Raw genomic sequence first — 16,712 nt, forward strand, 5'->3', positions numbered from 1 at the left:
CCCATGTTTATCTCCAACCTGCCCGGACTTGAACTCCCATCCCATCGTCATCCGTAGAGACTGAACTGCTGCCTAACCTGGAAGATACTGTCACCTTGTCACAACAGATTTCTTGTAACACCTAATGCAAATCTAATTTTTCCAGTCAGACCAGATTTTGAGTGACATTTTCCCTATAATGCTTAACAAGCGTACTGTATCCTCTATGGGGAAAGGCTTAAAGGTTTGGACGCATAATCAATAAATCCCTTAAAACCAAACGTATGGGCTGCCCCCTCCCTCTGACAGTCAGTCACACACCAGTTGTTCTTGTTTACACGTTAATTTATGGGAATTGATTACGACTGCAGGCAGCAGAGAAGAGCCAGACACATGAATGGGTTTTGATTTTTCCACTGAAAGGCAAAGATTTTTAAAAAAAGTTGTAAATTGTGCTCGTTTTGGTGGCTTTTTTTTTTTTTTTGGACTTTTTGGCTCAATTGTTACATAATCAAAAACTGGAAGAAGAGACGCTCACACTGTCGAGTTGCAGCCCATCTCGGTGCAATCATTCAACTCACAGGGTCGGACGACTGAGCGCTCACTCGTCTCTCTTTCTCATGTTGTCACGCACACAAAACCCACACTTAGACTCACACTCTGCGGGCTTTGTAAACCGTGCCAGTGGCTGCCATGTGTGCCAAAAGGCCGGTCCATGCCGCTGTTTGTTTTGGACACACACTGATCCTCTCCACTGGCCAGACACACTCTCACACGTGTAGCCTCTTCCCTCATTATGTCCTGTTTGCTCTGCAAGTCTTCTCCTCCACAAGCATCAGTGTGCATGTGACAAAGGATCTTAGGGCTTATTCCATTCACCGAGCCTGTTTCTTTTATTCGGAAAGAGAGGCACAGAAAGAGACTTCAAACCCTTCATATGTTGGAGGTGTTAAATCAGATTTGAATTACAGTGGGAGGATGAGAACGAGAGGAATTAAGAGTGGGGGTGGATTCAAGCTGACAGAGATGAAGAGAGAGAAAAGGGATGTTAAACCAAAACCTAAATCTTTGCTTATTCAAGGTTTCCTTCACTGTGAAGAATCTTCAATCAAGACATTTGCTCTTTATCTCTCTCAAACACACTCTCTGGTTTGTATTTTCGTCTCTGTGGCTTGGACTTTGATCGATTCATCCACTCGAGGTGCTAAAGTAGGTTTGAAAGGCTCCATTGTTTCAGAGGGCTGCACTCCGTGGTCCAGAATTTATGTTACTAATACCTCATTGTACCAACAGCTATCCAAATAACATAGAGTGCAGTCTGAAAGGGCAGAATGTGGTCAGACAAATGTTCTTTTCTGGAAGTGTTTAACTTCACAAAAGGCTTGTGCTTTGGCCAGTTTTTAAGAGAGTTTGATTCACATTTACAAGCTCTGTAGATTCGAGTCACAAGTGTCTGCAGTTGTTCAACATCTCTGGAGATTTTGAAAGATTTTAGTGTCCATTCAAAACTCCTTAATTACATCTATCTTCCATCTATCTGTCTTCAGGCTCTTCATTTTGTGTCTTACATGATATGGTGTCTCTATGGAGATGGCAGAAGATCAAAATGTACATAAAGTTCAATTGGAATGATCCACGATCGGCAGTATTTCCCTCTGTCTTACGTTCATACATAGCTAGTGGAAGTCTGGGAGCTTATTTCCATTTTGGAATTTTGCATGCTTACAATTTTGCTTGCTCCGATTCACACATTCAAATACAATAAATGAAAGATATGTGTGTTCTATATCTCATTTAGACAGCAGGTATCCTGTATATTCTAAATATTTAATACTAGTTATACATTAATATTGATATGGTGCATTTAGGTGGGAACACCTGCTAAACTAAGCTGCAAAAAAAGTCATATTTCATTGGACCGCCCTTAGCTTTGATTACAGTACACATTCGCTGTGGCATTATTTGGAAGCTTCTGCAATGTCACAGCATTTATTTCTGTCCAGAGACGCACTAATTTTTCACCAAGATCTTGTATCGATGATGGTAGAGTCGGACCGCTGCACAGTCGTCTCCAGAACATCCCAAAGATTCTCAGTGTTCCTGAGGTCTGGACTCTATGGAGGTCAATCCATGTGTGAAAATGACATCTCATGCTCCCTGAACCAACCATTCTCAATGTGAGCCCCATGAATCCTGGCATCATCATCTTGGAACATGTCCATGCCATCAGGGAAGAAAAACTCCACTGATGGAAAGACCTGGTCATTCAGTGTATTCAGGTAGTCAGCTGACCTCATTCTTTGGGAACATAACGTTGCTGAACCTGACCAACCCCAGATCATAACCCTAACCCCCACAGGCTGGTAGGCACTAGACATGATGAATGCATCACTTCATCTGCCTCTCTTCTTACCCTGATCCTCCCATCACTTTGGAACAGGGTAAATCTGGACTCATCAGATCACATGACCTTCTTCCATTGCTCCACAGTCCAATCTTTATGCTACCTAGCAAACTGAAGCTTTTATTTTCCGATCAGCCTCACTGATCAGTGGTTTTCTTAGAGCTGCAGCTGTTTAGTCACAATCCTTCGAATTCTCTTCACATTGTGCGTGTGGAAATTCTCTTACTTTCACTATTGAACATGGCCCTAAGTTGTACTGTTGTTTTTTTTTTAACGATTTGATTTCACCAAATGTTTAAGTGCTTGCCGATCACGATCATTCGGGACATTTCCGACCACATTTCTTGATGGAAGATGACGGTTCCTCACTATCAGTTTTTAATAACGCGTTCAACAGATCGAGGGTGGATGCGCGCGCCGGCGCTCTGCACATGGGGGGGCGCGGCTGCAGCGGACAGGGACGACGCCGGGTCTCTCGGGGAGCGGTCCGGCCGATCGGATCAGTCCAAGGGGGGGAAGGTCCACGCTCTCTCCAGAGAGCGGCAGGGGGCTCGAGGGGGGAAACAGGCTGCTCCGTCAGCTGAGTATCCAGGAGTACGTCTCACTACATGGAGACGGGAGGAGGAGGAGAATGATCCGGCGCTGTGTGTAGGTGCAGCGCTGGATCATATAGTGGAGGATGGATAATTAGCTGCAGCTGCCCAGGTCCCGCAGCTGCAGCTCATTGTCTCATCAGCACTGCGACACACATATTAATGAAGCAAATTTATCTGTAACATTTTCACCAACTTAATAGCACAATGGAGGTAGAACCAAAAGCTGCACTGGAAAACACATTTTAAAATGAAGAAATATCAAGTGTTCTCTATTCAGTGGCAATGACAAATAACATACAGGGGCAGAAAGAAACAACGGCAAAATGATACTGCGATAAATACACCACTCTATGAATGTCTGTTTACGTATTTAAAAGGAAGAATTTCTGCATGTAGTCCACGGTTTAAATATCGGTTTGTAAAACCGGTCATTTACTGGGTTGACCCCTAAGTGACCCATATGAAGCTCCAATTCACATCTCTGTATATTCCATGAGGTCTACAGCAACAACGAGTGGTTGTTTTTGGCAGCGCAGTGTTAATTCTGTCGCATGACAAACCCAACACATCCAAATAATAATACGGGATCACAAGCTTAACAGCTGATTCCTACTAAAAACCCGCACTAATTCCTGACCTCTGTTTCAGGAAACCCGTCTATTAAGCCACACGGTAATGCTGTTACGAGATTCAAAAGCTCCAGAAACCGTTAATGTAGAAGAAAGACAGGTGGAAAAACCCTGAAATTACAAACACAAGCTCGTTTTAAATATATTTTCTGAAAAACAGTCAGTGAAGTGTATATAGTAGATAAATAAGTTTATTAGAAACTACGTTCACTCCATCACATCACCATATTTTGTCTTCCCTGGTCCCTTTGATTCTTCTACTTGAGGTACTGAAAGACAAATAGAGAGAAAAGTAAAGAAAACATATGGATCTGCACACTCAAACATGACCTGTTAATATCAAAACATCTTCACATTTATCTCCATGAGAGGGACATCAGGCAGGTTTGCAGTATTAGACTGTACTCACCTGGCGGTGGTGGTGGTGGTGATCTATCTGGGACTTTGCCTGTTTCCAACAATATCCAAAGGTCTGAACATTTCTGTGTTTCCCAGCGGGTCACAGCATAACTGCCAACTGATGAAGCCACTGAGACACAACAAAGGAAGGTTACAAACGAGAGAGGCAAAATCTGCAGAGTCTTTTTAGTTCAAAGCTCATGTTTCATTTCTCACCTATTGAAATAAGTAGGTTCCACTGAAGGGGATAAGGGAGTTTCCTCTGTAGAGCCTTCTGAATGGCAAAAAAACCTGCAGCACCTGTAAAAACAACACAGTTAGATGCAATAAGACACATTTAAACTTATTAAATCAATATGCATAACATTAACAAACAACTTAATGACGTAAACTGATGACTGCCTCCATATGAAACGCCTCTTTTCTTCTTTACGATACTTGTTGCCTTTGGAAGATCTTTTAGACTGAAACATTGCCTTTAAAGAGGATGGTTTAGAAGTGAACTAAATGTGTTATTCTCAGCCTATAAGTGGGTGATCTCTTTCTGACTAGTAAAGCCAAATATTCTGGGACTAAAAAAAAATTTTAAAAAAAATCAGATTTCTATAACAAATCATTACAGCTTTTTAGGTTTCTAACAAAAGGTGTCCACCAGGAGATGTTTTATTCTAGTGTCAGTGATGCATGCTGAACAGAGATCTGTGCATATTATACAGGAACAGGTTTTGATATAAACAGTATATGACAGCAGAATAAAATAGCCAACTTCAGGTGGACACCTTTTGTTGAAAACCTAAAGATAGCTGTAATGAATTTATCATAATATTTAAATAACAACACTACAGTTTATTCCCTTTTGACTTGTAACTATCATAATAATACAGTCACCATCACTCTGTATGTCATCGCTTAGTATAAAAACGTATTACTTCATTGATACCAAAAGCATTTACAGAATACAGCTCCCTCCTGTGGTATATACTGGTCAAAACAAGTTTTTTTTCATGTAGTTTCATTGGTTTTCTGTGGTGTTTATCTTATAGACATTTAAAGTTCCTCTCTGCTCATTAATTTAATTACATATTTAGAAGTTTGCTCCATTAATATAACAGTTTACATGTATTTAGAATGTGCAGATCTATTAAGTCTCCGCCTCGCCATCAATTAGAGGGTTATATTGTGGATTAGTGTATGTAGCACAGCAGGAAATGTCGTTTTAGGTACTTATTACTCCACTATAATGATGTGATGACATAATAACTACTTTTCATATTAACATTTTACAAACAAAATCTAACTAAACTATTGCAAAAATACATTTAGATGGAATCTGTTCGGAACTTTAGAGCATGAACAAGATCAGTAACTTGTACTTTTTTGTTTTGTTACCTCAGTGACAGATTTAGAAACACTAATCACTTTATTTTTCATCATTTATGGTTATTGTTTTTCTTCTATTTTTTAAGGAATGGTGCACACACAAATAAAACTAACAACACAAATATGTCAAAATAGATACTACAAGGCAATATTTTAAAATGTGCGGTAACTGAGTAGTAATTACACAGTAAGAAATGACAATAGACTGCATTTTCTAGTAGGAAAATACGCATCACCAAGTATAAAGGTCCCAGTTCCCTTCATGAAGGCATGAGACTGACAGGCAGCGTAGCTCTGCAAACCCTGAGAGACAAACAAACAACGAATAAAAACAACTTTGAAGACACTTTTTTCTCGTGAATTACAAATTCATAAACAGTAAATGCTGCAGCTGGTTATTTTATGTCAAAGTCAGTGTCCTCCAGACATCAGCAGCCTTCAGATTTTAGACGAAATAGATGAAAAACAGCAGCTCACCGGATGTTTTGCCGCCAGCGCGTCGTCCACTTTAGTCAGACCGAGATTCACCATGTTGTTAAGAAGCTAAAATGTCAGTTTTTATAAGTAAAATAGCATCAGTTCATACTGAGATGTGTTCTTCTCTCCACTGTCTGTGTACAGTTATGAAATTTCCGTGTTGAGGACCAACAAGCGCAGAAAAAGAGCGGAGCAGAAGGTCTGAGTAAAACACCAGCGACACCTATTGGAGGCAGAATGGAACTGCAGCGGCGCCCCAATTAAAAGCAAGGGTGAAGGACTTCTGAAGATCATTAACATGATTAATAAAAAGCCCAATGTAATATAGAAATTTAAAAAGTACATCATGTAAGCAATTCTAGTGATTTATATATATTGCAAGAGAAAATAAATCGATAGATAGATAGATAGATAGATAGATAGATAGATAAATAGATAGATAGATAGATAGATAGATAGATAGATAGATAGATAGATAGATAGATAGATAGATAGATAGATAGATAGATAGATAGATAGATAGATAGATAGATAGATAGATAGATACTTTATTAATCCCAAAATGTATATATAATGTGTTGGATGGACCTTTGAAGAATCCTGACCACAGGCCGGATTTTTAAAGCTGCTGCTATTTTCAGAACAAAATATCCCAAATTAAACTAATTTTTCCTCCTATCATGTAATAAACTGCTATATATGTATGGAAACTCCACTGTTATCTAAAGAACGGTATCTCTTTTAGCTAAACTTGTAAATAAATGTCATCTGCAGCAGCATGAAGCTTCACTCCCTCAGGCCTTTTACGACCACACACCCTGCTGACCTTTTAACCACTCAGCTGAACTCTGACACCACAGTGACCCGAAGACTTGTGCTGAAGACTGAATATGTGCGGGAAGAAGAGGAGGATGAGGCAGATGGAGAGAATCCAACTGCTGCTGAGACACAAGTAACAACAGAGGATAAAGTTACCAAAAAGCCACAGCAGAGCAGCTGGACATCTGTTACTTGTTACTCAGAAGAAAGAACAAAGAATGGGCAGACTTCAGAAATGGCAGCTATAAAACCATGAGTTTATCAAATGAATATGCTTAAAGGGGGCAACAGTGATGACAAATTTACAGGTAGACACAGCTCAACTATATATACATGTGATATATTTACACATGTGATAGACAATGGAGGGAAGTAACTAAATACATTTACTCAGGTTCACTTGAGTACAGTTTTGCAAAGCTTGTACTTTGTGTTTTCATCTTATTCTATTTTAACAGTTTGCATAGAAGACACATTATGTGTTAATGATTAAATTAGTGATAAAGCAAGTTTTTATTCTGATTTTCCTTTCTCAGCTTCCATTTAAAGAACTAATTATCCATATTACGCAACAATATCAACCACCAATAATAGACATTTTGCACCACTGTGGCTTCTAAAAGTGAAAAATATTTGTGTTACTGGAGTCATCTACTAATCCACACCTCACCTAACTTCGGAGACCTATTTGGATTTTGTTTCTCAGCTAGTTTATTATTTGTTTAGTCGATTAAAATTCAAAACAATCATCGTCAAAATTTCCTTGAGCTCAAAACGAGGCATCTAAGTTGCTTATTTTGTCCAACAAACAGATGCACTTAACTTAAAATCATATAAACACTCCGAACACTCTCGTTTATTTTATTCTTATTATTTTTTAAACCTACTCTTCATTGTAGTCTTATTTGTGGTACTGATGCAGGCTGGAAGGAATGAAATTTTGTATTTTTGTGTACACAGATGCACAGAGAAATAAAGAAATCTTACTTCTGTGATATTTTTACCCACTTTAGGCTCATTTTTCACTGCAATATAAAGTCCTGTACCTCTTTGGAAACAGCACAACCATGGACAATGTAAAGAGAACTGAAAAATCTATTCTGGTCAGTATATGAATGCCATAAATCTTAAAAAATGAAAAAATAGCTGAATTAGTTTAATTATTTTTAGATAAACTGAAGAAACTGGAATCATCATGTAGAACATTTTTCAAAGTTCCTACATGTGCTACCAATACTGAGAGAAAGGAGGTTCTACATACTATAGATACTATTTATGTCTGTACTATTATTTACTACTTGCATTTTGACTTTATTTTGCATGTTTGTCTCCTCTCACCTGAAAACTGTAATCGGTCACATTATTCAGTTTCTTTAAGGAGCGCAGAATTTTTGGTTTTACATTATCTGGTTATAGCTAAGTCTAGTAAACTATTAAATAAGATGTGGAGAATTAAGTGATTTTGTTCAAAAATATTGTGAATTTAAGATTAAATTTGGTTAATTTTCTCAACAAAAATGCCTCCCACAAATGATTTGTTCAGGGACTGAAAAAAAGCTGGAACTTTGATGATTCCATCTGTTTTTACAGTTTCTAGCTCTGATAAATGGTGTTACTGTGGCATTTTAAAAAAAAAAAGACAAAGACAAAACGAAAAAAGTTACATTTTGAAAGATGCATGGAGGATATTTACTATTTTTCCCTTGATAAACGAGTAACTACCAGAATTCTTTCAGATTATTCCTTATAAATCAGCTAATCAATGAGCTGGCCACATGTTCAGGTATTTTGTGTCTATCAATAAAACAGTTTTCAAACACTAGTCAGTATCTTTACATGGAAATTGTGCTGGTTCTGTCTTACTACTTAATTATAAATACTTTTATGTTAACACATCACTTTAAAAATGCATTAAACAAAGCTCCAGACCTAAATTTAATGGCCGCATTCACACTGACTCAACTCCAACAAATGAGTTTCATTTTATTTATTATCATTTTACATTGGAAAAGCAACTGTCAGTTATCCCCCAACTGTACTTCCATTCACATATTGTAGCTCTTTATTTCTAGGTGATTAATGCTTATAATCTTACAAAAAAAAAAAACAAGATTTCAGACACAATCTGTACACTCTGTCCAAATCACACCCCGCCCCTTCAGCCTGTCTATGACAAAGTACGCTAACATTGGAGCCAAATTTTTAGTGCAGTGTTGAAAACCTGTTCACACACACATACAAAAAGAAAACAATCAACAAGTCGCATGTACATGTGTGAAATACATGCTGAGTAAGTGTCTGGACTCTTCACCTAAGACACAAAGAGGACACATTTAAGCAGGTGTGCATTGTAGGTAATACAAGGAAGGCAGGCGATTGAGGATAAAGTGGACACAGAACAATTTTACTTGGACTGCCGTGTCTTAGGAACCAAAAGCAAGAAATGGTTCAGCTCATATAACCATTCTCAGGGATAAAAATTCACCAAAGTTAGGGGTGTGGGGGGATTCAAGTTTTACACTCCAAGACGTCTCTCACATGGAAGATTTCAGCGACAGTGACGGTGTGCAGAGTTTCTGTGGAAAAACTGGAAGGGCAGCAGTGAGGAGGACTCACTCATTCAATCACTCAGGATCAGGACAGAAGAAAAAACAAGTAATCAAGTAACAGGGATGAAATGTTCAGTCCCCCTCCCTGGGCAGAAAAGAAAAGAAAAGATGCGACATAAAGGTCCCACAATCACCAATTTTTTCTAATGTTTGCCTTCAAATATCACCAGGACAAAAACATGTTTCACAATCAAAAGGTTTTAAATAAATATAGCTCCACTGATAGAATTTCTTCAAAAAAATAACCCTCAGCGCAAAAACTCTCACGCAAGAAACTGAGCCCCCTCCCTGACCGACGTACACCGTAACCCTGCAGATGCAAAAACACCGTTGTAAAGACAGGCGCCTGTTTAAAAACCAGCAAACTGGAGGGACTTTAAACCAGCTGAAAGGAGTACCAAGCTACAGAAGGTCAGAGCAGACTTTGGTAAAAGGTAATTGTTACATTTTGTTTCACCAGTTTGACAGAGACGCTTTGAAGGAATTTGCGATCGCAACAAAGCAGTTTCATATTCTGCTGTCAGTGCAATTGGAAAAAAAATGAAATAGGCCTGTCAAAGTATCAATAACACCAGGACCACATTTTTTCTTTTTTTAAAACAGCAAATGGAGAGAATTTTGAAAATGCAGACACTTAAAAAGGTCCAGTTACTTTTGGGCGAATAAAACTTTGTAAACAACAAAACAAGCCTGATTCGATAAAAAAAATTAGCGGGTCGAGAAAAGTTCTAGTAAAAAATTCAGCCTTTATTTGGCAGCTACTTTATAATAGAACAGTGAAAATATTTTTTAAACCACCAATTTATAATTATATAGGACATTTAAAACTGCGTAATATGGCCCCTTTAAAGGAGAGCAAAGACGTACATTAACCCCACCCATCAGCCACATTGACCATTTCAATGTCCTTCAGTATATATTGGCAGCACGTACACATACAAGCATTTTCACACACTCACACTCACACACACGCAGACACACTCAATACTGGTAGTGTGATTCAATCAGTGAAATCTATCTGATGTGTGTTGTGGTTGGCTGCGTGGGGAATACGGCAGACAGGGAGGCGGCTAAGGTGTCGATGACCGTGAACACAGCAGCCGTGTGGGAGCGATACAGTGAAAAGGTCCATGTCCCGTTGTACCAGCTGAGCGACAGGTACTGTAGCCCCAACGTCCCCCGTTTCGCACAGACGTCGTGGCACCAGACGGTCCGTGTGGAGGAACGAAAGTGGACGACGACTCTGTATTCGACTGTGGTCCAAAGAAGCTTGTCCAGTTCATCAACAAGACAACTTTTTCCCCCCCGCTCACATACAAAACCATAGCAGCAGGTAGAGCTCGAGGTTCTCCCTCCTCGAGAAAAATGAAGACAAAAAACAAACAAAAAAAAAAACAAAACAAAAACAACAAATAATACCTTTCCCCTCCCCGTCATCCACACGAAAAGCAAGCTATGGAGAATTACCAGTTCTGGGAAGTGGCAGATGTCTTTTTGCTTTATTCTCCTTCCCCTCCTCCATCTTCTTCCCCCCTGAACTCCAAATCAGCCAATCAACATTGTCCTCTGTCGTTAAGTCTCTCGTCAGCAAGTTTTCCCCGTTTTTTTTTTTTTTGCGCTTCATCCCCCGCATCCCCTCCCACAAGTCTAACCCTGTCCCCCCTGGTCGCCCTCCTCCTCGTCTCCCAGTCGAGGATGAGGGCAGATCATCGTTCAGGCTCCGACTCCAGGGCCAACACCCGCTTGCGCTCGCGGCACTGCTTCTTGTGGGCGGGCCAGTCCCTCTGCTGGCACTGGGAGCCGCAGTAGCGTGCCACCTGGCAGCGGCCGCAGATGTTAAACTCCCGCAGCTGTGGAAAAACAAGAAACCAGATCATCTTTTGGCTCTGAGGGTATGTGATATGCTTCAGTTTTGCCAGATGGATCAATATTTAGATGGGATCTAAATCTAAACTGAATTCAAAGTCTTTGATTTGACTACAATTTGAACTGATTAAAATTGTGCAAGTGTCACAAAAAAGCGCCGGTTGTAGTACATACCCTCCTTTCAATGAGTGAACAAGGAGGGTAATGACACTCATAATAGGTGCAAGAGCACTCCTCTTCCTCCACCAGCTCCCCGTTAGCGTTGTAGTAGCGTGTGCGGCTCAGCTCCAGATACTGCTCCTCCACCGGGTCGGCTGGTACCTGCTGGATGGCCAGCCAGTACAGCGACTGCTCTCTGGACCAGGAAGAGGATATGAGAGGAAATTATAGGCACATAATATCAGTTTTACGAAAAGTACTGGTGTATATCATGAAAAAATGACAGTCACCCAACAACTGAAAAGTTCATTTGCTTTAACCACAACAATTTGTGCCACTTTCTCTCTTCCATTTTCACACATACCTTTAAGCAAGACGCCTATTCTTAACTTTCATCAATCACTCAACAGCATTAAAGGGTCCCATTGACCTAAGTTACAATATTAGGGCTGCAACTATTGATGCATCGATTAATCGTCTAAGCATGTTACGGAATCAGAAGCGGAAGTGATGCAACAGAAATAACTGTCCAGGCGGTGTGCTGAACACAGACGGACATCCGCGCTGTATAATGTAAATATTATACATGTATACATTACATATGCACGACACAGCGCGGATGTCCGTCTGTGTTTAGCGCTCCGCCTGGACAGTTATTTCTGTTGCACAGCACGCTCACTTCTGATTTGATGCCGTAACGTGTTTAGACAATTCATCGATAGTTGCAGCCCTATACAATACAAAATCTTTCTAACAAAACAACATCTTTTCCTTGACTTCTTTATTGCAACTGACAGTCTGTAACCCAATCAAGGACAAGTGGAGAAAATGCATTTTTAAAAATTAAGTAAATAATCACATTCTTTTTTAAAACAAATCCCCATATGCATTTTGCTTTTATCAAACTAAATCTTCGCCCTCAGGCCCCAGGGCAAACTGGATGAATCACAGAGGCTTTTTCTGCAGAACCGTCTCATGCAGGCCCACTTGGTTCATACAGAGCTCCAGAATCCTAATTCAGCCTTTAGCACAGTCCATATGTGGTCTTACCTTTGCTTGCTGGAAATCTCCTCTGGCTTGGGGCTCCAGCCCACTGGCACCAGCCGCAGGTTGTCTAGCCGGTTGTCCACCGTCACGGAGTTGATGTGGATGACTTGAAAACTGGGGGCGATGCCTCCTCTGTGCTTCTCCCTGAGGAAAGACAGATAAATCAGCCATTCTGCTACCGACACTACAAAAAAAAGACACAGCTCATTAAGATGGAGACATTTTTCACTGCTGTGGATGTGCTAGCAAGAATTCAAGGATTCTGGATGCCATTGTTGTTTACTTTCTTGTGCATTTTAGAACAACTGGATCTTGTGAAGAAACAGCACGAATTCCACAGGCCTAAAATCAAGTTTTGGACCATCTCCCACTCAGAAAATTATCTACAGCTTACAATGACCTGCACAAATAATCATTGGAGATCAAGGCCAAAGGTTTATATGCTGATAAACTGGGGATATTCTGCTCATTACATGAAAAATCAATAACAAGCAAAAGCTGACTCATAATTTGTGAGATGCTGAGCACTGGGCAACTGAACAGAGCTCCTCAAGACACAAAACCAATGTGAAGCTTTACTGATACCTGCAGAAAAATGATCTTTAAGGGCAGGTTCAGCTACAGATTACCACCCTGCACCGCTACGATTCATCATCTTGGTTCTCAAAATGTCACTTGGTTGTCTAGAGTTCTACAGACTGCTGCAACGTGGCCCATGTAGTATCCATCTTGCAAATTTAACTATGTTTTTATCAGGCATCTTAAGCAGTACTAATCTGTACCCACATCAAGGACACTTCCACAATATGGGTGCCGACATAGCTGAAAAAGAAAACCTTTATCCCACACTTGATACAGTAAACAAATTCCTTACCAGAGCAGCTCGTGCAGCGGCCTTCCTGCCCAGCGGCCTTTGCCGATGTCGAAAGCATAAGCAAAGATCTTAGCTCCGTTGCCGTCTGCATCTACTTCCATGCGCGCCTAGAAATGAAATAAAGTTGTTGTTTTATAGTAGCTCTTGTCATTATACTGAATACTAAAGAATCGGTAAAAGCAAACCTTAAATAATAACATCATATGCAGTTGAATCCTCATAGTTTACCTCAAAGGCATAGTTTTCCACAAGCGGTATGTCCTGCTCATCGATCAGTGTGTACTTTGTCTGAAACGAGAAAAATGGAGAGAAAAAGTTTTATTTTAATGTGAAAATCTACAACCGCTTTAGCAAGACGTTGACATATTTAAAAGCAATATTCTGGGAACTTTTACAAACCCAAGAGGAAAAAGTCAATTTTAACAGGAAGCTAAAAGGTAGAGTTGCCGCAATTAGTCGGCAAAATCAATCATCGTCTGACGCATGTCGTTTTTAAACTTCAGTTCATAATAACTGACATTTTTCTTTAACATCACTGGGTAATTGTTGTGTTATTAAGTAGTGTTTGGCTCAGCGCTACAGTTTTAGACAAAGGCGGTGGCAGCCAAGTTCAACAAGGTTCAGTGCAGAAGTTCCCAAAGATGTTGAAAGTATGAGGGTGCTTTTATTGATCACAGAACAAAAGAATGGTTTGTACAAACACCTTAGGAGAGACACAGGGTCTATTTGACACAGAGGGACTTTACATCCGTGAGCTTCGAAATAACGACTGAAATACAACCTCATAAGGCTAAATGTTAGCCAGCAGTCACTTACACTGCTAAAATCCAATATAGCCTGACAAACTCACCATACTCATGCGGTAAAAACAGCGCATGTGCTGTGAAATTATGTATATTTCATTTATTACAAAACTACTACCAAAGTCAGAAAACAAGTACACCATAAGGAGAAAATTAGATCGTTCAGCTGATCTGTGCTTTTAAAATATCTGTATCCATGTTGCATTTTGATTGATATGCAAACTGAACCTTTTAACTTTATTATGGGATTTAATAGAAACCTGTTTTCTTTTGCAGGTGCTCTAATGACTAAAATGTCCAGCTGTATTTTTTTTCTTTACTTTGATCATGTTGGAGTTAAATCTACAGTTGTGCACTAAACCCTTGTTTACATTTGTGCTGTGTATTACAATGACAGTTTGTTACATAAAACTGTAATTTTGTTTTTTTCTGGAGGAAAATGAATCACTTAGACAACCAACTTGTAGAATTGTCAATGAATATTTATAGACACAAAAACACCAATTAAGGACAGCCCTTTTATAAGCTCATCAAACAGAATGATGTTAGATTCAAGTATTTAATCTTGTCTTGGTTAGATGCTTGAGTACTGAAAGTTTGTGTGTAAATAATTGGATGTCAAATGAATAAAATGACAAGTGTGACCAATTGCATACTTTAATTACGTGCAAATAATGTTTTTGATAAACTCTGCAGTCAGTAAATATCAATTGTCTAGCAGAGGCTGCTTCCCTACTACAGAATTGCTTGCCCAAATACTGACATTAATGTATACTTTTGCAGACTTTTTGAAAAGTACCATGTTTGCATAGGCCATGACAAATGATAAGCAGCTGAGTGTGTGTTTGTGTGTGTTCAAACTCCTTTTGTGGGAATCTGTCCTGCATGTGACAGCAGCAACAAAACAGAGACAATACTCCTTCTAGAAATTATAAGTTTTGATATCATCAGGAGAAGACTAACCGTAATCTGACCTTTTTATAACCAATCAACCTCTTTCACTTATCTCTGATCTTTACACTGGACTCAAGATAACGCCATTATATGCAGTATTGACCCGGTTTAGCCATTTTAGAGCTACCTGTTAGTAGGTGGGACACAGTGACACACGTGACAAGATGCCAACACAGGAGCCCCGCGCCACAGTGAGCACGGCACGGCTCGGCACGAGTGTCCACATACCAAAAACTCCAAACATGCAACGTGACACTTTGTCTCGCCTGCCAGATTATTGTGTGTGGGTCTTACAGGAGTGACATCATGTACAGTATACGAGTCGTGTGCATGCTGACCGGAGCCCACGGACTGTGTCACTCAGCAGGTGGGCAGCCGATTGGCTGCAGCTCCAACTAAACTGTTCGCACCGTTTATTATCCCGAGTCAGTGTGAGCGTCTTGTGACACCAGCAGCCGGGAGCGTTTCTTGACCAACATTCAGCCACAGTTAAACATTACGGCCGTGTGAAGCGACTATAAACCATTTCACTTGTGCCCCCCGGTTGTTGAGCGGACTGTTGTCCTGTCGGTGCTTTGTCACGTTGCACAAAAGATTCGGTTGATGGGCAATGGCTTCCTCATTAGCTGACACTTGAGTGTAATCCAAATAACACAGCTAGCGTGGTGCTGCTAGCTGCACCGCCGACCGTTAATGCGATAACACTCGCCGTCAAAAGATTTCCACGTTATTTCTACACTACTGACGGCGGTGGTGACAACAGTGGCCCGTGTGTTTACCTCCGTGGCACCAGTTTCACCGTTAAATGTTAGCCAGCAGCTACCGTAACCTGCTACATGCTAGCTAGCGTTAGCTTAAACCGAGACTGTGTGGCAGCGGCGGAGTTACGGAAAACCAGTCTGGCTCGACACGGCCGGCTTCTCTAATCCGCTCAAATGCGGCTAAAACGGCAAAGCTAAACTCCTCTCGCATCGGCAACGGCTTCATAATCATCAAAACGGTTGACTAGCGCCGACTAATCACTGCTAAACATGTTTTTCCAGCGCCTTTTGTGATCCCCGCGGGCCCTCCCCCGGCCGCACATGGCAGCCCTGGGATCCAGCTCACCTTCCCGGCCACACGGCCGAGCCGCACGATCCCGAGCTTGAAATCCGACATCAGGAGGACGGGCGGTGGTGACACGTAGAGGCGTAGGGTCCAACCTAAAGGGTAATCAGGTTTAAAAGTCGCCGGGGCAGCCCCTCAGCCCCGCTGCGATGCCACTCTGGGTTAACTGATTGAGTGTTTGCCCTGACTCTGGATCTCTTCGGCAGCAGCCCAGCCTCGGTGACACACCGCCGCTGGCGCAGGAAAGCCAAGCTGCTGGAGGGGGCGGGACGGGAGGAGCCGCTAACCACAGCGTCCAATCAGACGCGACGTTATGTTTTTAATTCGAGACGTCGGGTCGAGCCGTCCAATAGGAAGGGGGGATTCTTCCAGACCGCCTGTTTCAGTTATTACCTCATCACACTCTCGTGACCACTTCCAGCCATTTTCGCGCGAAATGTTTGATGGCTGGGTGGGATTATTTCAGTGGTGTTTGACGTCAGGGTACGCTGTTTGTTGCTAAATTAGGCCTGATCATGGACAGAGGCTGCATTGTGTGTATTTTGAGGTATGACATCAAGACAGAGTTATTATAAAAGAAAAATACAGGCAAGAAAGCTGAGTCTTCATC

General features: G+C 40.8%; 2 protein-coding genes across 2 annotated transcripts; both read right to left on the reverse strand.

Moving 5' to 3' along the window:
• Positions 1-3,781: 3,781 nt before the first annotated feature.
• On the reverse strand, positions 3,782-6,022 carry tmem141 (transmembrane protein 141). The gene is made up of 5 exons (XM_023293456.3): positions 5,865-6,022; positions 5,624-5,690; positions 4,224-4,307; positions 4,018-4,137; positions 3,782-3,877 (listed from the first exon to the last, which is right to left on the reverse strand). The coding sequence occupies exons 1-5, from the start codon at positions 5,916-5,918 to the stop codon at positions 3,816-3,818; spliced, it is 387 nt and encodes a 128-aa protein (XP_023149224.1). The 5' UTR covers positions 5,919-6,022; the 3' UTR covers positions 3,782-3,815.
• Positions 6,023-8,655: 2,633 nt separating this feature from the next.
• zmynd19 (zinc finger, MYND-type containing 19) lies at positions 8,656-16,344 on the reverse strand. Its single transcript, XM_023293452.3, has 6 exons — positions 16,103-16,344; positions 13,467-13,526; positions 13,239-13,345; positions 12,368-12,508; positions 11,333-11,513; positions 8,656-11,142 (listed from the first exon to the last, which is right to left on the reverse strand). The coding sequence occupies exons 1-6, from the start codon at positions 16,151-16,153 to the stop codon at positions 10,999-11,001; spliced, it is 684 nt and encodes a 227-aa protein (XP_023149220.1). The 5' UTR covers positions 16,154-16,344; the 3' UTR covers positions 8,656-10,998.
• Between the last annotated feature and the right edge of the window lie 368 nt (positions 16,345-16,712).

This window comes from Amphiprion ocellaris, chromosome 17 (assembly GCF_022539595.1).
Source record: "Amphiprion ocellaris isolate individual 3 ecotype Okinawa chromosome 17, ASM2253959v1, whole genome shotgun sequence".
Classification (NCBI taxonomy): Eukaryota; Metazoa; Chordata; class Actinopteri; family Pomacentridae; genus Amphiprion; species Amphiprion ocellaris.